Source organism: Antechinus flavipes, chromosome 3 (genome assembly GCF_016432865.1).
Source record: "Antechinus flavipes isolate AdamAnt ecotype Samford, QLD, Australia chromosome 3, AdamAnt_v2, whole genome shotgun sequence".
Classification (NCBI taxonomy): Eukaryota; Metazoa; Chordata; class Mammalia; order Dasyuromorphia; family Dasyuridae; genus Antechinus; species Antechinus flavipes.
Genome location: NC_067400.1, coordinates 553605381 through 553629097, shown reverse-complemented (window position 1 = coordinate 553629097; position 23717 = coordinate 553605381). Strand labels below are relative to the sequence as shown.

Genomic DNA, 23717 nt, shown 5'->3' with positions numbered 1-23717 from the left:
CACTTGGGTCTATTATAACTTGGCATTACATAATCTCAACCTGGCTTTTACTACAGAAAGGCAATCCTTTTAAATCTGCTTAACCAATTAGCTTTCCCACTAACCACAATGGCAATTACAACCATTTTAATTCAATTTTAAGCTTCCCACATACACTTGCTCTCTATGGCCTCAGGTGAGTATTCTATCTCTTACTTAACTGAAAAACACTTGAAGTCATTGAACAGGTTTCTCTTTTCTTCTCATCTCCTCTCAATTACATGTTTCTCTATCAAGAAGATGACCATTCTTCTTGACCAGGGAAATCCTTTTGTCTGCATCTCTGATATCCAGACTATTATAGTGTGTTGTTTTTTTTTTAAGCCAGTAGATCATGGTATAATACAATTTATTTCCCCTAGTGAATGGCACACATGGAGAAATGCAGAGAAGGTATTTCAAGTGTAAAAGTTATCTTCACAGGTGAAAATAAATAGTATTATTCCAGTGTCCAATACAATGCATTCTGCAAAGAATTAAACACACCAGACATGTGGTACTTACATAAACTATTATTCTTCTATATTAGATTTTCCATTCTATATTCCCACTCTTTCTATTCTTTATTTTCTGCCAACCATTCTATCTGTAAATCAATTCATAAATCTTTCATCCTTAAAAACAATCTTATTTTCTGCTCTGATAACAATACTCTCTCTTAGTTCTGCTCTGATTGTCACTGCTTTTTCTCACTTTCCTTTGCAATTATTGTTCATCCACATCCCTTGAATTTAGCAAAATGCTTAGCCTATAATAAGTACTTAACTTAATACATGTTTGTTAACTGTCTAACTGTTGAGTACACAGATTGGACCTACTAAGTAAGGAAAGCTATTAGAGCTAGATCTTTCCAATGTCTTTTTGAAGTGGTTTGTGGTCCCTTTAAGAAACTGATTTGTGATCCTTTCAATCCTTTGATTGATGTGTGATTCAGATTACTCCCAACCCTTCCTGGCTGATCCTTTATCAATTCAAGAAGCTAGGATCTTTGGTTCACAAATTCTGGTCAAAAGCACCCATTTGAATTCCAATAGGAAATCTGGGATTGTCCCAGCCTCTACAAGATCTAAGCCAACTTGGACTCTCACAGCCCCCATTGGATCTGAGCCAACTTGAGATTCCACCCATGGGCCCTTTAGCTAAATCTCTCATTATAAAAAGAACCAAACTAAAATCCTCTCTTTGCAGAGGTTCCAAACATGCCAGCTATACCATGCTTGGCATGCCAAGCATCTCTACCCATTGGAATACTGTTTCAGCGCCTCTTTACTCTCACCTATTTCCTTAACTAGACTTTAACCTTACTTACAACCCCCATAATAAACCTCTCTTATCAATCTAGATTTTCTGGTCTGTAAATTCCCTTACAGAGGCCCTCTGCGCCACCAGAAAGGGAATCCTCAGAACTCCCTTCCCTTGCATCACCACTAGATCACATTTAACTCCCAAACCACCAGAAATCCTAATTTCATTTGGGTACCCAAAATCTAAACCTCATCAATTTGCTTTCTGGCTCATGAAACTTTCAAGTATTGAGCTACACCCATTCTCCCTAGTCAAGATAGACTAGACCACCATGACCAAGTATCAGGAAAAAAAAGACTGCTCCTCTTCTAAGTGGATCGGATCTAAGTGGTATCATCAATCTAATCTCACAACCTATTTATTGTTAGTCTCTGCATATTTGAAGTTGATATACATATTTTTACCCATATGTTATTTGATATTTTATAGACAGGGAATCTGAGGTTTTGGCAGGCTATTAAGCTTACCATGGTTATGAAACCATGACCATGTCACAAGCACTAATGCAAACCCTGTTGACTGCTCTCAGTTTCCACCAATCACTTAAAAAAAAAAAGGCATTTCCCCAGGAGGAAACCTACCTTGAATGTTCAACTAGGAAGAGTTTCAGTCAGGAGCACAGCTTCAAGTGAAATCTAAACTCTGAGCAGAGAATTCTCAAACTAAGCCAGCACTAGCCCTTTATATTCCTTGTCCTCTCAAGTTTTCCCTCCCCTTTTCTATTTCCAAAAAGGTGTGAATTCCAATGGCACTTCTCAGTTTTTGTTTATCCTGCCATTTAATTAAGTAAAACTCTGAGAAACTGAAACAATGAAGAATGTGTTTACCTGTTGGAATCCTAGTGTTAACTCAACTTGAAACAAGGTGATAACTCAAGGGAGATATTAGAATCCTATTGTTAACTCAATGGAATTGATACAATGCTTGTGTTCACACCTTTAGAGAGCTCATATAAGCAAGAAGTATTTAAGTACTCATGGGAGTTCACACCTTTGGGAGATTTCAGGGTTTAGTATGAGATATCCGAATTCACACCTCCCTTGAAGCTCTTAGGGCCAGAGAGCACTCTGGGAGAAACCCATAATATCCTGCAAATCAGCATTTACTGACACAGATGTTACTTGTGAATTGGGAATGAAATAAATTGGAGGCAAGAGGGAAGAGGAGAGTGTTCAGAGAATGCGACTGCCTCTGTCTCTTTGTATTGTTATCATCCTCTCATATGAAGGAATCTATTGTACTGGTAGGAGTTAGATCCCCAGCAGCCACTAACAAGTGGCTCCTGTAACAAGACCTCAGCTGTTATCACCAATCTGAGCTTGGAAACAACATAAACACAATCCGCCAAACAATAAGCACTTAATATGTTCTAATTAGTATTTTAAGTTCTGGGGATAGAAAAACAAAAATGAAATATTCCCTGATCTCAAGGATCTTATATTCTATTGTTTAAAAAATAAAAGGTTTGCTAGGGTTTGGTAGGAGGGATGGATAGCAATGAAGCATTCAGGCTGTACGTCTCTTTTCATTCAGCAAAACAAACTGGATCATCACATTCCTCAGGAATATATGCTCTATCTTCTTAAAGATCCCTCTCACACAATTCAAGAGATTTAATGCTGATAATGGTAGGGAAATCAATAATGAAATTGCCTCTGACAACCAACATGAAAATGCTGTTGATGCCCAAGCCCACATCGCCATTTTAGGCAATCAAAGCCACTTTGAAACTAATCTTTCTTTCTGTGATAGTAAATGGCTGGAAAATAGAAATCACTGCTTCAGGACCAGGTACTTTACTTTATGAACTTGACAACATGAGCCCAAGCCCAAATCATTTCAGTGGATACACTCAAACCCTGAAATGGAAGATGAATGATCTGTAACTTTCACCTATTGATCCAAAAGGGATCCAAAAAGGCTTGTTTATATGAAATTGACAGTGGTGCCATAAAGAATTCCTCCTCTACAAAGAGAACTGGGTGATGAAAGGGGCCAGGGAAGAAGAGTTCCTTCAAGTTTTTATAGACTGGATGGAAAGGTGATCTGAAGATAGATTTGTTTGTTTGTTTAACAATCTTCTGCTGAAGTATGTCAGGGAGCTAATTGGCTAACAAGTTGGTCATGGAAGAAGTTGTTCAGTATTAGGAAGTTAACACCCTATGTACCTTTTAAAGTCAATGGGAAACATGGTGGTGTGTTGAGCAGTTGATGCTTCTCTAACTGGCACAAGTCTATAATATCTACAGGTATCAAGATATACTTTCATGAGTGAGTTTCATGGTGCTGCTGGTAAAGCAGATGGTGTTGTTGAGTTGTCCTAAGATCTAGGCAATGACCAACAAGAGGAGGGCCAGGTGAAGGTGTTGGCAGAGAAGAAGAAAATTTCTGGGGAGAGGTTCTGAAAATGGTGACTTGATGAACACAAGTATCTAGGCCCTTGGTTACTTCCATAGTTTTCATCTTCCATTTCAGGGCTTGTGTGCATCCACTAAATGCCAATTCTGCTTACTTGAATGCTAGGTTAAAATTGGGGATCAACAGAAGTTTTGTCTGGAAGGGAAATAAATATAAAGTTATGAGATCAAGGCCAACTTGAATGTGTAAGTTCAATTGACAAGGATTTAATCTGGAGTGCAGTGCTTTAGAAGAAAAATTATTCCCCTCTTTCCAGCTATACTCTGATGAGACTGATGCTCTGGGAGTTATCTCCAGAGACAGATCTCCTAGTCTCCTAGGGACTATTTCAACCCATTCTTCCAGGTATCATTCTTTCCTATTATACCTTTCCCATTTCCTTGATTCTTAACTCATAGCTGTGGGATGATCAAATCACAGTCTTTATTTAGATCAACTCGTCCCCACCCCATCCTATGTTCTCCCAATGCCTCATTCCACCTACTATTTCCACTGACTCTCTAGAATTTCTGCTCCATAGACAACAAATTATCTTTTTTTTTTTTTTTTTTGCTGAGACAGTTGGGGTCAAGTGACTTGCCCAGGGTCACACAGGGTCTGTCTGAGGCCAGATTTGAACTCAGATCCTCCTGACTTCAGGGCTAGTGCTCTAGTCACTGCACCACTAGCTGCCCCTCTGCAAACTGGCTTTTAAGCTATCTACCTTCTCATTCAATTCTTTTTTTTTATTCAAAGACTTGTCTTTGAGTTTCACTTAATCCATCTCTATCAAGGTTCTAGTAGCTAATATCTACTGATTTCCACAACAGTCTCATTCTTTCCTCAATAATTCAGGGTCTGGGTCATAGTTTTTTTCTTCTCCCCCTTCTCATACTAGGGGCCTTTAACATAGATATTATATTGATCTACTTTCCCCTGGCTTTTTGTTTAATGTAATTTTCATTGCATCGTGGTCTGAAAAGGATGCATTTACTATTTCTGCCTTACTGCATTTGAGTTTTTATGTCCTAATATATGGTCAATTTTTGTATAAGTTCCATGAACTGCTGAAAAGAAGGTGTATTCCTTTCTGTCCCCATTACATTTTCTCCAGAGATCTATCATATCTATTTTTTCTAGTATTCTATTTACCTCTTTGACTTCTTTCTTATTTATTGTGTGATTTGATTTATCTAATTCTGAGAGTGCAAGGTTGAGATCTCCCACTATTATAGATTTGCTGTCTATTTCTTCTTGCAGCTCTCTTAATTTATCTTTTAAAAATTTAGATGCTACACCACTTGGTGCATATATGTTTAATATAGATACTGCTTCATTATCCATTCTACCCTTTAGCAAGATATAGTGCCCTTCCTTATCTCTTTTAATTAGATCAATTTTTGCTTTAGCTTGATCTGAGATCAGGATGGCTACCCCTGCTTTTTTGACTTCACCTGAAGCATAGTAGATTTTGCTCCAACCTTTTACCTTTATCCTGCATGTATCTCCCCGCTTCAGGTGTGTTTCCTGTAAACAACATATTGTAGGATTCTGGCTTTTAATCCATTCTGCTAATCACTTCCTCTTTATGGAGGAGTTTACCCCGTTCACTTTTATGGTTAAAATGACCAATTCTGTATTACTTGCCATCTTGTTAACCCCGGTTTATGCTTTTCTCCCTTCTTTCCCCTTTCCCCCCTTTCCAGTATTAAGCTTGTGAGCACCACTTGCTTCTCACAGCCTTCCCTTTTTAGTATCCCTCCCCTGACCTTAGAGTTCCTCTCCCTATCTTACCCCTTTCCCTCCCAGTTTCCGTATTCCCTTCCGCTTAGCTTATTCCTTCCCTTTTCACTTTTCCCTTCTCACTTTTCAATGAGGTGGGAGAAGTTTCACCATAAATTGAATATGTCTAAAATTTTTCTCTTAAAGCAAATTCTGAAGGCAGTAAGATACCCACTATATTCATCCCCCTCCATTCTTTCTCTCAGATATAATAGATTTCCTATGCCTCTTCATGAGATGTAGTACCCCCACTTTACCCTTTTTCTGGTACAATGCCCTTTCCACATCTAGTTTCTAGAACAAGGTATACATGTATTCTTTATACATCTTTATAGGTGAAATATAGTTCTCAAGATTAATCTTTACCTTTTTAGATTTCTCTTGAGTTCTGTATTTGTAGATCAAACTTTTGTTAAGTTCTGGCTTTTTCATCAAAAATAGGTGAAATTCACTCATTTCATTGAATGTCCATCTTCTTCCCTGGAAAAAGATGCTCATTCTCGCTGGGTAAGTTATTTTTGGTTGCATACCAAGTTCCTTAGCCTTTCGGAATATCATATTCCAGGCCCTTCGATCTTTTAATGTGGATGCTGCTAGATTCTGGGTGATCCTTATTGTGGCTCCTCGATACCTGAATTGGATTTTTCTAGCCACTTGCAATATTTTTTCCTTCGCCTCAGGGTTCTGGCATTTGGCCACTATATTCCTTGGTGTTTTGATTTTAGGATCCCTTTCAGTGGGTGATCGATGAATTCTTTCAATGTCTATTTTACCCTCTGTTCCTATGATTTCTGGGCAGTTCTCTTTGATAATTTCCTGGAAAATAGTGTCCAGGCTCTTTTTTTCATCATGCTTTTCTGGGAGTCCGATGATTCTCAGATTGTCTCCTGGATCTGTTTTCCAGGTCTGTTGTCTTTCCCAGAAGGTATTTCACATTCTTTTTCATTGTTTGATTTTTTTGGATTTGCTTGACTGATTCTTCTTGTCTCCTCGAGTCATTCATCTCTATTTGTTCGACCCTGATTTTCAGTGAAGTATTTTCTTCACTCACTTTTTTAAAATCTTTTTCTAATTGTCCAATTGAGTTCTTTTGTTCTATGGAATTTTTTCCCATTTTGCCAATTTTGTTTTTTAGAGAGCTATTTTCTGTTTCCAGTTCACTAATCCTATTTTTCAAGGATTTTATTTCTTTATCCACTCTCTCTTTAAATGAGTGGGATGACTTCTCCAGACTCTCTAGCCAAGCCTCCCTCTCCTTTTCCCATTTTTCTTCTAGCTCCCTTGTGAGATTCTTTTTAATTTCTTCTATGAGATTCATCTGTGCTGAGGAACAGGTGATCTCCTCCTTTGGGGATTCACCTGGAGACAGTCTGTTTTTAGTCTCCTCAGGATTTAGAGTCTGCTCTCTATCTGTATAGAAGCTGTCATGGGTTAAATTTTTTGCTCAATCTGTCTAATAATCAAAGACAAACTAGCAAAGAAACAAAAGAAAAAACCCCTGAATGGAGGCTGCTTTCTATGGGAGGGAGGAGGGGCTGGGTGGTGTTACCGAGCTTCCTCTACAGACTTCGGGGGCAGCAGTGAGGCCCTAACAGGACAGCGATGGCTGTGCTGCGCCTGCGCTCTGAGATCTGAGAGCATGCTGAGTCACTGTGTGTGTGTGTGGGGGGGGGGGGGGGAAGGGGGGCGGGGAGGGAGGCTGGGGTGGCCAGGTCCCGAGAGACTCCAGCTGTTTGGGGTTGTATTCTTCACCCCCAGGTGTTTTTAGCTTCTCTGCTGGGCTGCTGACTTGCTGCTGGAGCAAAGTATCCAATCCTATAGCAAAGCTCTCCCCGCAGAGACGGCTGCGATCGCTCCCCACCCCCTCTCCAGTCTGCTCCCGTGCTCTCACTGCCGCTGCCCTCAGCCTGTGCCTGATCTAAAACCATCCCTGCCCTCGATCAAAAACAGACCTTTCCTGATGAGTCTCAAGGATGGCTTCTCTTGGTAATTATTTGTAGGGTTTTTTTTTTTCAGTCAAGCATTAATTCAGAGGTTTGTAATGAAATGGATTCTGAGAGAAAAACGTGGAGCTACACAGCTGTATGCCTCCTCTCCGCCATCTTGGCCAGAAGTCTCTATACGCTTTTATAAGACCATTTATAAATGGTCATGTGAGCCCAGGCAATTGTTGTTGACTTTTTCCCCATTGAACTATCAGAAACTTTCTTTTTATCTGGTGGCTAAACTATTTTCCCAAACTTCAGCCATTGATTCCCAATCACTGATGGGATGAGGGGAAATCAATTTTTCCTACATTTTTTGTTGTTGTTGTTGACCAGTTCAAATATAGCTTCCTCTTGAGAAAAATTGTAGTATCTTGAAAATTCCTTCTCTGTTCATTATACATGGCAACAAGATTATACAATGATCAATTCTGATGGACATAACTTTCCAACAATGAGATGACTGAGGCCAGTTCCAATGGTATTGTGATGAAGAGAGCCATCTACACTCAGAGAGACTGTGGGAACTGAATGTGAATCACAAGTTAACATTTTCATTCTTTTTGTTGTTTACTTGCATTGTGTTTTCTTTCTCATTTTTTTTCTTTTTTATCTGATTTTTCTTATACAGCAAAATAATTATATAAATATGTATACATATATTGGATTTAATATATATTTTAATATGTTTAACATATATTGGATTACTTACCATCTAGGGAAGGGGATGGGGGAGGAAGAAGGGGGAAATTTGAAACACCAGGTTTTATAAGGGTCAGTGTTGAAAAATTATCCATGCATATGTTTGAAAATAAAAAGTTTTAATATAAAAAAAGTGAAATTCCTTCTCTGGGAAGAAAACTGAAATAATGAGAGAACAGAGGGTTAAGTCAAGAGCAGCTACTACAGGATTCTCCATAGGGATATTTACAAGCTATTGCTTAAATTTTTCAGGTGTCTCTTCAGGCTCTTTGCTGACCATATAATAGTTGGTGTTGGAATCTACTATGAAGCAGGCAGGAAACATAGCACCACATCAGGCTCCCTTGGAAATGTTCTGATTACTGGTATTATGGGTAGTAAAAATAGGTTCAGGGACAACAGTTTAGACAAGCTCCAGGAATATATCTGCATGATCAAGTTCCATGTGAGCTATTAATTATTAGGGGATGTCAAATTATCACAAAATCCAGATCATGAGCAGCAATAAAAGAGAAAGGAGAATTTGGCAGAGGAAACTCCAATGACTAGGAAAGGGTTTGAAAGTTTTAGGGGTAACTTGATGACCTCAGGAGTGTAAAGTGCTTGGTCAATGCCATAGTCCAAAGTTTGTGCTTGTGAATTATCTATTTCAGGCCTTGAGGGCATCTACTGACTCGATTTCAGTAGGGTTATTTCTTAAATCAGTCCCCAAGATGATTTATCTAGTCCTGGCCCAATGATTTCTATTTTATGTATGCACCTTGAGAAGGAAAAGTTAGTATCAGTCACTCTGAGTGGCTGAAATAGCAATATGAGCTTGGGCAATGGCTATTGACCTTTCTTTGCCTTCAATATAAGAGTCCCATCTAATGACTTCTCTATTAACTACTAGCCAAAATGTTTCCCCTTCCTTGGTGTTCCTTAATTATTTAGAAAAGTATTACTTCATTATGTAGTTCTTCTGCAAAGTAGCTTAAACCTAGCTTCTAGGTTAAGAAAGTACAGACAACCACTGTACAATTCTTTTTCTTTGATTTGGACTATGGAAGGGAAGGAATTGATGATGGATCATTTCAGGAAAGGATAGAGACAAGTGATTCCAAAATTTGAACAAAATATGGTGAAAAGGAAAAATATAATTATCATTGCATTACTATGATTTTAAATTTCAAGTACTAAGAAAATCTTTGTATTTTCCTTAAAGCTACTCTTAAAGAAGCCAACAAAAAAGATACTACAGAAACTTTCCCTTCCTCCCTCCTGAAAAAAAAAAATCAAGTTTAGGGCTGTGAATACCCCTTTGCTCTATGGGAATGCTTGCCTACCTATCAATTCACTTAGGCCAAAAATGGAAGCAGTGTAGCATGGTAGAAAAAATCTTGGAGCCAGTTCAGATGAAGACAGGCTGGGTTTGAATGTAGCTCTGCCATTTTTTACCTGTGATTTTCAACAAATAATCCAAATGTTCTGACTTTTAGTATCCTCATCAGTAAAATGAAGTGTTTGGACTAGAATGACCTATAATTTTTCTTTTTGTTTGTGTGCTCTACAACTCCAAGTCCCTGATCTTATAAACCTGAAGTCAAGTATTATAGCAAAATTCCTACTGTCCCCTCCTAGTTTCCAGGGTCAAGTTAATATGCTTTTGGACCATGTAGTTGAAGGAAGGAGATTTATTTTAGACTTTTAAGTATATAATTCTGAGAATGAATTCATACGTTTCATCAGATAAAAACTCTCTCATCTTTATTTTCACACTTGTCAATTTTCTCAGCTCCTCATAGGTTCAATTAACATTTGTATGGAGAGGATTCCCAGATCACACACACAGGTGTGATCACACACACAACAGCTCTGTTGAGCTTTACTTTTTTATCATCAATTGCCTCTCAGAGAACTTAAATTGGATGTCTCATAGATATCTCAAACACACGTCTAAATCAAAGGTATTATCATTCCTTCCAACCTCTTTGCTCTTTAAAATTCCCTTTTACTATCAAGGACACCACCCTTGACATAATCATCCAGGCTCATAACATCAGTATCATCTTTGTCTTCTTAATTGCATTCAACTCAGATATTTAGACTGTTGCCAAGTCTTGTCACTTTTACTTTCAAATGTAATTTGAAATTTCTATTTCTCATGCATGCCCCCTTCTTTGCACAAATGCAATTACCACATATGTGTAAGCACTTACTACTTCATATTCAGACAATTGTAGTAATATTCTGTTTTGTCTTCCTCTCTTCAGACTTTTTTGTTGTCATTCATCTGCCAGATCCATCTTCTTCATGTACAACTTTAATTTCCCCAATCAAAAAACTACAAGAGTTCCTTAATGCTTCTAAGATTAAATATCAGATCTCTTCATCCTTCACCTTCTTCCCTCTGAGAATCCCTGTCATTCACACTCTATATATATTCTATAGAAATATGGCTTGTTTGCATAGTCCATTATTAATTGTATTCATTAAAATGTGAACTTTTTGATTGTTTTTTTTTTGTCTTTCTTTATATTCCCAGCACTTAGCTCTCTACCTAATATATAGGAAGTAATTAATAAATGCTTGTTGACTGACTGCACTGAGTACCCTTGATAGATCTTGTCAAGAAAAACAATTGATGCTGAATTATTTCAAGAGCTTTTGGATGCTACTACTTTATTGATATAGTTTGTTTTTTTCATGACTAGAATTTCTCCCAGTATTTCTCCCCCCCTTCCTTTACAAAATTTCCATTCCATATAAAAAATATTTTTTAACAAAGAAAAAAAAATTAAAGAAAGAAAATCAGCCAAACTTATTAACACATTGAAAATATCTGCAAAAATATCCAATATTTCACACCAATTGTCCTCCCACTTCTGTACAGAAGTAGGATGGGAGTGTATTCTCATATTTATTCTTTGGGTCCATGTTTGTTCATATGAAGTTGGCAGTGGTGTCTTAAAAATTGCTCCTTTAGGAATAAGACTGAGTGAAGAACAGATAAAAGAAACTGCTTTTATGCTTCTCCTGACCTGATGTAAAAGCAGATTTGGGGACAGGCATTCTTCATAAGTCACTGTCAAAGCTCATTAAGGTGTTGGTGGGTATCCGAGTTGGTCAGGAAGGAGATTGGTATTCGAAAAAGAAACCTCATGTACCTTGCAGCTGACAGGAAACTGCTTTAACTAGTGCCATTAGTAGTTAAAGAGCAGAAGGGTCCAAAAGCAAATCCTTATCAGTCAGTAGTTTATTCAAATCTGTGGAAATATGCTTGGGTTTTAGATGGTATTGTTGGTGTTCAATTTCCTGAGTGTTTTGAGGGGATTTGTGATATGATGGCAAGAATCATGAGAAACAACAAAACCAGGATAACAAGGCAAAGAAGTTCTGTGAAGGAGTAACAACGTCTACGGAGAGTTTCTCGCCGTGATAGAGTTGGATTTACTTCCAGAAACTTCAGTTCTTGATTTTCTTCATATACTAATGTCAGAGTCCAACAGTCTTTTGTTTCTGGCTGAAGGGTAGCCATTGAAATGAGCTAGGTTTGGGTTTTTCTTGTACAAGTCCCCAAAGTGATGTATTTAGTATTCCTGGGGCTACGATTTCTGTTGCACCAGTTGTACCTGTAGAGAGAAGAGTTAATGTCAAAGTAACTGGTGAGCAATATGGTAATATGGACCCAGGCAGTTGCTGTTCATCCCAGGCTTTTTTTTGACTATTAACACTTAACTTTCCTGTCTTACCAAGGAGTTCTAGCTTAATGACTTCCCTTTAATCTGCCATCTAAACCCTTTACTCCACCTCCACCCTTTAATGTTCAATAACAGATAGGGGATAATTTTTTTTCCTTCAGTTTTTCTATGAGTTAGCTCAAATAGATTTATAAGTGAGAAAGAGGAGGCAAACACTGTGTGTTCCCCTTTCTAGAAACTGACTGTGAAAGGGAAAAAATCAAGCATGTAGAAGGTACAGTCAATTGATCTTGATATTTGAACAAAATCAGGAAAATGTCATTGTGAAAAGGAACAAAATATAGCTATTAATTTTTGTAACATTAAGAAAACTTACCATAATATATTGCTTGTGATTTGTTTTTGAAACTCTCTCTCTCTCTCACAGCCCACTGGTATGGGACTCACTTTATTGGTGAAGATGAATTATGTGTGCCAAAACTGTTTGAAGGTGGCAAAATGAAAGACCTTCAGATTTTTTTTTTTTGGGGGGGGGAGGGGAGTCTTTTTTTTAAATCTTTGGAGTCACTTTAGGAACATCTGACTTTCAGCTTCAAAAGGGAAGATGGATGAGTTCAATCCTACTTCAAGCTGCTGCACAAGAAGACTCTTGGAAGGATAAGGAAACAAATTCATAAAGCAACTGTTGGTGCAGTGGATAACTCATGGCACCTTAAGTCAAGAACACCTGAGTTCAAATCCAGCCTGAGATACTTATTAGCTGTGTGACAATGAGAAAATCACTTGACTCTTGTTGCCCTCAGTTTCTCATGTATAAAATGATCTGGAGAAGGAAATGGCAAACCATTCCTAAACAACTCTAGGCTTATTCATGTCCCTATACCCAGGTAGCTATACTAGAGACATTAGGGAACTTCCCATTGTGTGAGATCTAAGACTTTCTCTTGGTTGAGCTGAGTTACCTCACTGCCAATTGGAGGAGATTATCTACCTAATATAATTTGATTTCTAAATTCTCCTATGTATGTCTTCTCTGATTTCTGTTTGGATACTAATTTGGACAAATGGATTTTCTTAGTTAATTGCTATGTGTTTCCATTGTGGAAAAGATGAATTAGCCACCAGAAGTTAAATGGAATCTCTGTATCCCCAGTATTTAAATATATTACGAGTATTAAAATGCCGGTGATTGATAGGTGAGCAAATGGAAGTTTAGACAGGGTATGAAGCATGGAGTCACAGACATTGATGCAAACCCTTAACCAAAGTTGATGAGCCTCTTAGTAATTGGATGACAGAGACAGGAGCACTGATGGAATTGTTCCCTGGGGCAGACAGGGAAAAGCCTCTAATAGAGATAAATTTAAACTCATAGTCTTACTCTCTGTGGAGGTCGGCTAATCAAAAGTCTAAGTTATGTCAGGCTTACAAGAATCCAGTCAAGTCCCTGAAGTTAAATTTCACTTATAAATCAGCCTATGGCTCACACCATATTGGCTGAACCCCTTTGGATTGATGGGGGTGAACCCTGAAACTTGACTTCTGGGGTGAGCTCTAAAACTCTCCTCTTCAAGAGAGTTAAGTGGTTTCATTAGGATTAGCCCAGAACCACTCCCTACTTAGCTCCAACTTAAGTGGTCTCATTGAACTGGAAATCTAGGCCTGGGGGCAGTAACAACATTGAAGGAATCTCGTTCAATAGAAGTCCCAGTCTCAGATTTCTTATAAAAAGACAATTTTAAACTACAAATCTTAATAACTTTTTATTGATAGAACTCATGCCAAGGTAATTTTTTACAACATTATCTCTTGCATTCACTTCTGTTCCAATTTTTCCCCTCCCTCCCTCCACCCCCTCCCCCAGATGGCAAGCAGTCCTATACATGTTAAATATGTCACAGTATATCCTAGATACAATATGTGTGTGCAGAACCAAACAGTTTTCTTGTTGCACAGGGAGAATTGGATTCAGAAGGTATAAATAACCCGGGAAGAAAAGCAAAAATGCAAGCAGTTTATATTCATCTCCCAGTGTTCTTTCTTTGGGTGTAGCTGCTTCTGCCCATCTTTGATCATTTGAAACTGAATTAGCTCTCTTTATCGAAGAGATCCACTTCCATCAGAATACATCCTCAAACAGTATCATTGTTGAGGTATATAATGATCTCCTGGTTCTGCTCATTTCACTTAGCATTAGTTCATGTAAGTCTCGCCAGTCCTCTCTGTATTCATCCTGCTGGTCATTCCTTACAGAACAATAATATTCCATAACATTCATATACCACAATTTACTCAACCATTCTCCAACTGATGGGCATCCATTCATTTTCAGCTTCTAGCCACTACAAACAGGGCTGCCACAAACATCTTGGCACATACAGGTCCCTTTCCCTTCTTTAGTATCTCTTTGGGGTATAAGCCCAGTAGAAACACTGCTGGATCAAAGGGTATGCACAGTTTGATAACTTTTTGAGCATATAAACTCCAAATCTTTGCAGAAATCAGAAGCAGGAATTAGGCTTTGCCAAGGGACCTTACCTCTTGGCACAGCTCCCTACCAGGACTCTTGCCTGCTGTGAAGACATTCTCTTCTCACAGATAACCTTTTATTATTTCTCTGCCAGGACTTCTTGCTACTCAGAAGTCTGTCTTCTTAGCAAAACTGGCTTCTCAGACAGCAGCAAACTTCTCTTTTGTCAGTCAGACTTTTCAGGTTCATGAATTCTTTCACGTTGGACCTGTGTCTCTGACCAAAGAGGGGATTCCCACAGCTCTCTGCACTGCCACTAACTGCATCGGGATCAGTCCATCATGGAACTCTGCCTCTGGCTGTCTTTCCCCTCCCTCTCCCCCTGCCCATGGTGCCCTCTCAACCCCCACCATGCTTAAGATGTTTTCCCCTCTCAAACTCCACTATGCCTTCTGGTGTCTTTCTCCTGTCTTATGACTAACTGATTCTTTTAGGAGCTAAAGCCCTACCAGTTAAGGGCATGCCCCAACTCATGGAGTGTTTCCTTTCTCCTGGCTGCTTGTGAGTTCCACGAGGTAATAGCTTTTCCATCATTCATTATTAAAAACCTTTCCCTTGTTATGTGCTCTCTCAACAATTTCATATTAACAATCCTGGTATTTATTGTATCTTCATTTTGTGTGTAACCTCTTCTCCTAAATAAACCTACTTTTTGCCATGATCAAACTCCAATATTTGGTGCTTTCCTAAAATCACATCATCTGGTTACTATAATCACATCATTTGGCTACATCAACCACATCAAAGTGACTCCTCGTCCCCTCAACAAGTCAACTCTCAATTTTTACAGATCTGCAAGAAAAGGGGCCTTTCCCCAGAATCAAACTTACCTTTTATATCTTGCTGGATTTCTCAGTAAGGAACAGGGCTCCAGCTGAATTCTAGGTTCTGAGCAGAGCTTTCTCAAACTGAGCTAGTATTTGCCTTTTATATTCCTTTTCTTTCCAAGACTCTTCTCTTAAGAGGGTGTGAATTCATAAGGATTCAAAGTAAAATCCTTTTGTTTCCCCCACAATCCCTACTCTTCAGTACTTAGTCCCTCATTTAATTAAATCAAATTAAGTCATGCTTTTAAAGTGCTAATACAGTGGTTAACACCTAGTAGATGTTAAATGTTTACTCCTTTCCCTTTCTTACCAGTCTCCCACAAAAGGTAGTTGTGAGTGTCTTTTCCACACTATAGAGGAAGATATAAATATTAGTGATGTGAACTGAAACCAGCTTATTCTCAGGAATTGCTAAAATGAGTCCATCCTGTTCCTATTATTGATTTGTCATTAAGTCAGTTTCCCAGACTATTTTGTTAAGCATATAATGATGTGCGGCTAGAGATCATCTGGCTTTTCTGTTATTAGAAATGTGAATTCATTCTTCCCACCCATAGCCTCTGAGACTATCTTGATTAGCATATCTTTAGACAACCAAATTCCTTCCTGGTTTCTCCCTAAATCCTGCCTCATCCCCATTCCTCCATTCCCTGACTTTGAAAGTTGTATCTCCAAAAAAGGAGTTGGTTAGTCACCTGACTCTGCCTTACTTAAATAATGGTTAGTTAGGTCCATAATCTATTTCATTTAATCAATGGCAAATCTTTGTAACCTATGATGGATGTCTACACCGTGGTTGTTTCATGTTGGGAATTGAACCATTATACTATTTTTTAATGTTCTTTTATGATTATGCCCTCCCAAATCTACTTTATATTTCTGCCCATATATCACTTCATCAAGAAACTGAGTCCCACCCACTGACACTGACTCATGAAGTAAAAGAAGTACTGATGACCTTGCTTGGCCTGGACTGTTACCTATTCCCCCTCAGTTGGGTCAGCCACTGCAGCAGGAATGGAAAAGATCATCCTTAAGAAGCTTAGAAAACGGGAGACAGGTCAGGACAGTTGGGAGCTTTAAGATTAAGTGCAGCACTTGCAGAAGGCCAAGTAGCCTTCAGGTGTGTCTGATCAGAGTTTATTGTAACACCCAAGGCAAAAGCAATTCGAATGCAGTCAGGTCATGATTCAAATTGTCTGTTGCTTTTATAGACAACTGTTCCTCAGAAGAGCAAGACAATTGTGATAGGTGTATGTTTCCAAAAGGAGATTACCTAGTGTCACCTCAGAGATGAATTTACAACGATATTTTTAAAGGGATCAAAGCAAATGCTGCTTCCCTGTCCTAGACTCTAGTTGCCATGTACAAAGACTATCCTATGTTTTGATTTGTAATTGGCTTTGCAAGCACTTTGGCTATCCCTTATTAGAGGGATGTCACATACAACTAGAAAAAGGGCAGGGGAAATAATGGATTTAATCATTGACTTAAATCCAATTTATTTGCTCACCTTCCTGATGTCATTGGTTCTCTTCAAAAAGGAAGGACAAACTGCCTCTATGAGCAATAACTGACCCACTGAGAATTAAGCAACAGAACTAGCTGTGTAGATGTATAATTTTCTTTCTTAAAATAAAATTTTATTGATATTATAAGAAACAAAATATCTTGCCAAGAACTTCACTGATTCACTGGTGAATGCAGGAAAGATTTTTTTTTTTTACATTCATACATGAATGGGGACCTAGGTTAATAAAACACCTTTTTGAAACTGAGGGGGTGAACCTTGAAATGGTCCTTGACTTTTGGGGTGAGCCCTGAAACTCTCCTGACAGGGACCCACCCTTCAGGGCACTTAAGTGGTTTCATTAAGATTGGCCCCCAAACCACTCCCTACTTAGCTCAAACTTGAAGTGCTCTTTTTATCTGGACATCTGGATCTGATATTTCTGTTGACTAGCTGAACCCTTTATTGAGTTGAAAATTAGTCCAGGACCACTCCTACTTAATTTGAATTTAAGTGGTCTCATTCAACTGGGAATCTAGGCCTGGGGACAGTAATCTCATTCAATTGAAACTTCAGTCTTAGATTTCCTATTAAAGGGCAATTTGGGGCTCATTTCTTTCCAGAATGTGTGAAACAGGACAAGGAAGCCTTGTCAAGCAACTTCTCTAGCTTTCTTTCTGTCTCTCTTTGGCATAGCTGTCTGTCAGGACTCCGCCTGCTGTGAAGACTTTCTTTTCTTAATGTTAACACCTCTGTTTATCGCTCTGCCAGGAGTTTGTCAGTTGGAAGTCACTTGTCCTAGCAAAAGCTAACTTCTGCAGTGCCAACAATAAACTTTTTTTTGCCAGTCTAATATTTTGGGTTCATGAATTCTTTCATGTTGGACCTGTGCCAACCAAAGAGTGGTTCCCACAACTCTCTGCACTCCCACTAACCTCATCAAAACCACAAAGGCACTTTTTTTTATCCTAAAGTACAAGTTCTTCCCCCATTCTCCATTAATTGGCTATTGCAGAAATTATATAATATGAATTTCCACCCCTCATTATATACTCAGTCCCTGCCCCCAAGAAGCTTATATTCTTATAGGGAGAGATAATTTGAGAAGGATAAGGGACCAAAGCCCAAAGAGTTCTTTTTCAAATCTAAGACCACCACTCCTGATTACAAAAGTCAGTCCCTCCCCTCAAGGAGCTTAAATTTTTATGGAGAAAGATAATCTAAAGAGGCTAAGTCCAGAAGGTTCATGTTCAAACCTAAAACTTCTGCAGCTGATTATATTCTTTGATGTTCTTGTGGGTCCCAGACTTGCTCATCATTTCTTATAAAACAATAATATTCCATCATCTTTATATATCACAACTTATCTCCCAACTAATGGAGATCCACTCAATTTCCAATTCTTTGCCTCTACAAAAAGAGTCCCTACAAACATTTTTGCATGTGTAGGTCTTTTCCCCTCTTTTATGATCTCTTTGGGATATAGACCCAGTAATGAGACTGCTGGATCAAAGATATGCAGAGTTTTACAACCCTTTGGGTATAGTTCTAAATTACTATCCAAAATGATTGAAACCTTTCACAAATCCACTAATAATGTATTAATGTCCCAGTTTTCCTACATTCTCTCCAACATTTAGCATTATCTTTTCCTATCACGTTAGCCAATCTGAAAGATGTGAGGTGGTACCTCAGAGTTGTCTCAATTTGCATTTCTCTAAACAGTGATTTAGAACATTTTTTCATGTGACTAGCTTTAATTTCTTCCTCTCAAAACTATTTATATTCATAATTTTTTTTACCATTGGCAAATGACTTTATTAATCAGTTCTTTGGCACATGATTTTGATGGAATACTATTATTCCATTCTTGTTGTTGTAAGAAATGAGGAAGACAAGTTTTTTTTTTCTTAAATCTGTTTTTGTTTTAAGACACATAAAGGGACACAAAGGGAAGTGAGCAGAAGCAAGGGAACATCATATACAACAACAGCAATATCCTATGATCATCTGCCATGATTGATTTAATTATTCTCAGGAATCCAATGATCCAATTCACAATTGTGAAGAGCTTATGATGATCTAGCTACCTGCAGAGAATGAACTGATGGAGTCTGAATGTACATCAAAGCATAATTTTAAAACCTTCTTACTCTATTTCTTTTGGTCTGTTTTCATTGTTGTTGGATCATTTTGGTCATGTCTGACTCTTTGTGACTCCCATTTTCTTTTGCAGCATGTCTAATAGGAAAATAAGTTCTGCATGCTTACACATGTGTAAACTATAACAAATTAGTTACCTTCTTATTGAGGGAAGGAAGAGTAGCATGAAGAGCTTTCAGAACTCAAAATTTCAAAAATAAAAATTTATTTTTATAAAGTAAATGGTAAAAATTGGGTTTTTTAACATGTAATTGACAAAATAAATAATTTTTAAAGTGTGTCTCCCAAAATGAATTTAGCATTCCTGGTAGTGTGGCATGATAGTAATATTTGACAAACCTGAAATTGCTTTAACCTCAATACTTATACACATTCATAAAATATGACTTGAGAAAAATGGAAAACTTTTTAGCAGTTATAATCTTTATAAGTTTGCTTATTACATCATGAATGAATGTTTTCCTATTTTCTAAAAATATCAAGCTTGGAGTTTTGAAAAACAGTTCTGAGTCTAGTAACAGTATTTGAAGCTTGTTTTGAAAAAAGTAATTTTTCTTTGCTTTTTTTTTTCCCTTGCTGAGGCAATTGGGGTTAAATGCCCAGAGTCACACAGCTAGGTAGTGTTAGTGTCTGAGGCCATATTTTAATTTAATTTTAAGATTTAATTTAAGATTAAGTGCAGCACTTTTAGAAGGCCAAGTAGCCTTCAGGTGTGTCTGATCAGAGTTTATTGTAATACCCAAGGCAAAAGCAATTTGAATGCAGTCAGGTCATGATTCAAATTGTCTGTTGCTTTTATAGACAAGTGTTCCTCAGAAGAGCAAGATAATGGTGATAGGTGTAGTCCTCCTGACTTCAGGCTCTCTCACTACACCAATCAGCTGCCCCTTTACTTTTTTTTTTTCCTGAAGATTAACTAAGAGTCAATTATCAGGATACATTACTGATGCACTTCCCATACTGGACATGCCTGTTATTTTTTCCATTCTATCCATTCCCACAGAAACAGAGCTCCCCCAATTGTTGTAGCTGTTGTTCATCTCTCCTTGGTTCTCTATGCAATATGTGGTTAAAATATTGGAGTTTTCCTGTAAAACTTGATCACTTTTGCTCATGCTCATCTGCCCATCGTAGGCTCCTCCAGAAGCCTCATTCAGCTCCTGACCAGATGGACTGCCATAACCAGGCAGGTTTGACAAGCCCATGCCCCCCATCATTTGGGGATCATAAACACCACTGTCTGCTGCTGCTACGGAATTGTTCTATGTACCTGTGCTGCATATTTGCTTTGTCTTTTGACATGGCTGCCACGGCATCTTCATGAGTAGCAAACTCCACATCCGCTTCTCCAGTCACTCTGCCATCAGCTCCAACCTCAATGTAAGCTTTGAGTGGTGAGAAAAAGTCATAAATATCCTTTTCAGTAGCTTTGTAAGGCAGCCCTCTCATGTGCACAAAATGGCCCGCAGGACTCTGGAAGGTAGACCAGCCGGATCCGTAGCTGTCGCCAGACACGGCTAAAAAGTACCTGGGATCTCTCCCAAAGTGATAGTCATTACTGTATCCAACGTAGTCTTCGTAGCCTCCGTACATGATTTCGTGGGCGCCGTACCTCATTCCCTCAAGCCCCGCTCCTCTCCCGAGGCTGCCATAGTATCTGCCAGTCGGAGGTCTGTCGTAAGGGCCCGGACGCTGCCTCACCATTTTCTTCTGAGGCAGATCATAATGAGTGTGAACTTCTGCCTGGCTGCTTTTGAAGATTTCAATGTACCTGTGGCCCATTCTCTCCTTGTGTTTCTTTAAGGCCTTTTCAGCGATCTCTTGTGAAGCAAACTGCACGAAGGCTTCCCCGCTGTTCCTCCCTCGGAAGTCTACCTGCAGCATTATCCCATTCGGCATGATTTCCAACCCTGAAAAAAACTGAACGATGTCTTCCTTGTTGCAGTTAAATGGGAGCCCTCTAAGGCGCACGTAGCCATCGCCTGCAGGGTCAGGACTATTGGGAGCAGTGCGCTTCAGGGTCCAATCCATCTCCACACCGTTGGACCTGAACACTTCCACGTATCTGTGCGCCATGGTCTCTCTGTGTTTTTTCAGAGCCAGTTCGACCTCTTCTTCAGACTCGAGCTCCACAAATGCTTCTCTGCTTGGTCTCCCTTCTCTGGTATAGATGAAGTGAATTCCTGCCACCCCATTTCGAATTCTGCAGCCTGAGAAGTGTTGGACATCACTGGCCGAGCACGACCAAGGCAAGCCCCTGACCTTCACCACAAAGCTGCCTTCTGCTTCGACACTCAGCATCTTCTTGACTAGTCCGCAGCTTGATAATTGACTTCTGTCTTCAAAGAAAATCTCCATTAATTTTTATTTGACTATCAAGAGTTCTCTAAACAAATCATCCTCTTTGTGTTTATTTTCTCTACTTCTTTCTCTTATGTTATTGATTTATCTAAAATTTCTAGCGCTATAGCAGTGGTGGAAAAAAAAAAAGAATACCTTTCTAGCATTTCACATAAAATAGATAGAACAATAAAGGAAGTGACAAGACCCACAGAAAGGACAGCTTTGAAACTCCTCTGCACAATTTATTATACATTTGACGAGAAATTTGAATTAAAAGAAATTTTTTTTTGTTTCATGTATAATTTTCTTTCACTATTCTTTGTATGTAGAAATATTTGTGTTTCTCAATATTTGTAAAATTCAGAGTAATAAAAAAGTGGGAACTAAAATCTTTATCTTCCAGTCAAGTCAGTCAAAGAAAAAATAGTGCCAATGTCTGGGGGGAAAAAGAGTTCAAGTACCAAGAACCACAAGCAGGATCATGGATATCTGTAGTGAGGGGTCTTACTGTGCCTCTTCCTGCACTTCCCCAAGCCCATAATGCTCTTTCTTGCTTCTGTCCACTGAACTCCCTGGGCTTCAAGGTTCAACTCAAATATCCTACTTTCTGGAGCATCTCGTTCTGTGTGATTGTCCATTATTTACACACCATATATTTTCCATTTAAATGTTTGTTTGCATGTTATCATTTTCATTAGAATGTAAGCTCTTTGAAGACAGGGACTATGTTTTCCCTTTCTTTGTATCCCCAGAATTTAGCACAAATGGTTATTAGCACATGATAATGAAGTGGATTGTGGTCCCTTTAAGATCCTTTCAGATTGATTTATGATTCAGATTACTCCCAGCCCTTCCTGGCTGATGCATTATCAATTCAGGAAGCCTGCACCTTTGACTTACAAATCCTGGTCAAAATCATCCCTTTGAATTCTAACAGGAGATCTGGGCTTGTCCCAGCCTCCACCAGATATGAGTCAACTTGGGCTTTCACAGCCCCCATCGAATCTGAGGCAACTTGGGACTCCATCCCTGGGCCCCCTTTAGCTAAATCTCTCATTATATAAGGAGCCAAACTAAAATCCTCTCTTTGCAGAGGTTCCAAACATGCCAGCCCTATTCTTGGCACCCCAAGGAGCCTCTGCCCACTGGAATGAGGTTTTTAGTGCCTGCTTCTCTTTATCCTCACTTATTTCCTTAACTAGACTTTAATCCTACTTCCAATCTCCATAATAAACTTCTTTTATCAATCTAGGTTTTGGGGTCTGTAAATTCCTTTACAGAGAACTGCTTGCACCTAGAAGGGACTTCCCCAAAACTCCCTACTCTTGCGCCAAATCCATAAGGGTTGCAAGGGAGCTAAATCCCTCCATTTGATTCTCCGAATCCCAAACTTGCCACTAGACCTTATTTAACTCCCTGACCACCAGAAACTCTAATTTTATTTGGGTACTCCAAATCTAAACCTCATCATTAAGAGTTTAATAAATGCTTATTGACTGACTGCCTACTATATACATAGGTTGATACTGCCAAGCAAAGTAATAGCTGCTGCATCCCATCTCAGAACTTCCCCAAGAATTCAGCTGCAGCCCATCTCATTAGCCAAGATAGTGCAGAACATCATGGTCATGGATGTGTGTCAAGACATCGCTCCCCTTGTGAGTGAGCATAATCTAATATTAATACCCAGCTAACTACATGACAAACAACCAGACTCTATATTATCCCATTTGATACTTCCAGCTTTGTGAGTTCAGCTAATAAGTAACTTTACCATTTTCATGGAACTATAACTATGATATAGGCCCTGATTCAAACCCCATTGTTCTGACTCCAAGTATAAATAGGCCATCTTTCAGTTTTTACAGATTTGAAAGTAAGACATATTTCCCCAGGAGAAAATTTTGTTTTGCTATCCTACTAGGAGGTTTCCTGGTGAGGAACACAGCTGCAGCTGGAGTGTAGCTCTGAGCAAAGATTTGAAAAACTGACCTAGTCATAGCTCGCAAGTGTTTTCTCCCTTTCTTATTCACATTACAAAGTTGTGAATTGAAGGTAGAAATATCTCTTTGTACCTCTTCACAAAAGACCACCCCTCAGGGCTTGGCTATCCCTCTTGCTCTAAGTTAAAACCTCATTTAGTTATACATTTAGCAGTAAAAATAAAGTGATATAGGGACACTCAAAGTAACTCTTAAGAACTTTAGAATCAGTTGTATGACATGGGAGACACTGGCACAGGAACACAGCTTTATTTAGAGATGAATGTCACAGGAGGGTTTTAGGGAACTTCACAGACTTTACTGATCTTATTCTTTATTTCTTTCTAGGATGTGGTAGAAATATTGGAAAGGTATGTTTCTTTCTGCATATTACATAATTACAGAACTTAATTGGAGGATTGGGGGAGAATAATGTTTTCTCAAAAGAGGTGAAAAAAAAATGGCATTTAGT

General features: G+C 38.7%; 1 protein-coding gene across 1 annotated transcript; it reads right to left on the bottom strand.

Annotated features, from left to right (window-relative positions):
- Window positions 1-19833: 19833 nt before the first annotated feature.
- Window positions 19834-21221, bottom strand: LOC127555277 (heterogeneous nuclear ribonucleoprotein H-like). Its single transcript, XM_051987502.1, is given in 2 exon segments — window positions 19834-20180; window positions 20182-21221. Coding segments are annotated over 2 exon segments (1377 nt in total). The 3' UTR covers window positions 19834-19843.
- Between the last annotated feature and the right edge of the window lie 2496 nt (window positions 21222-23717).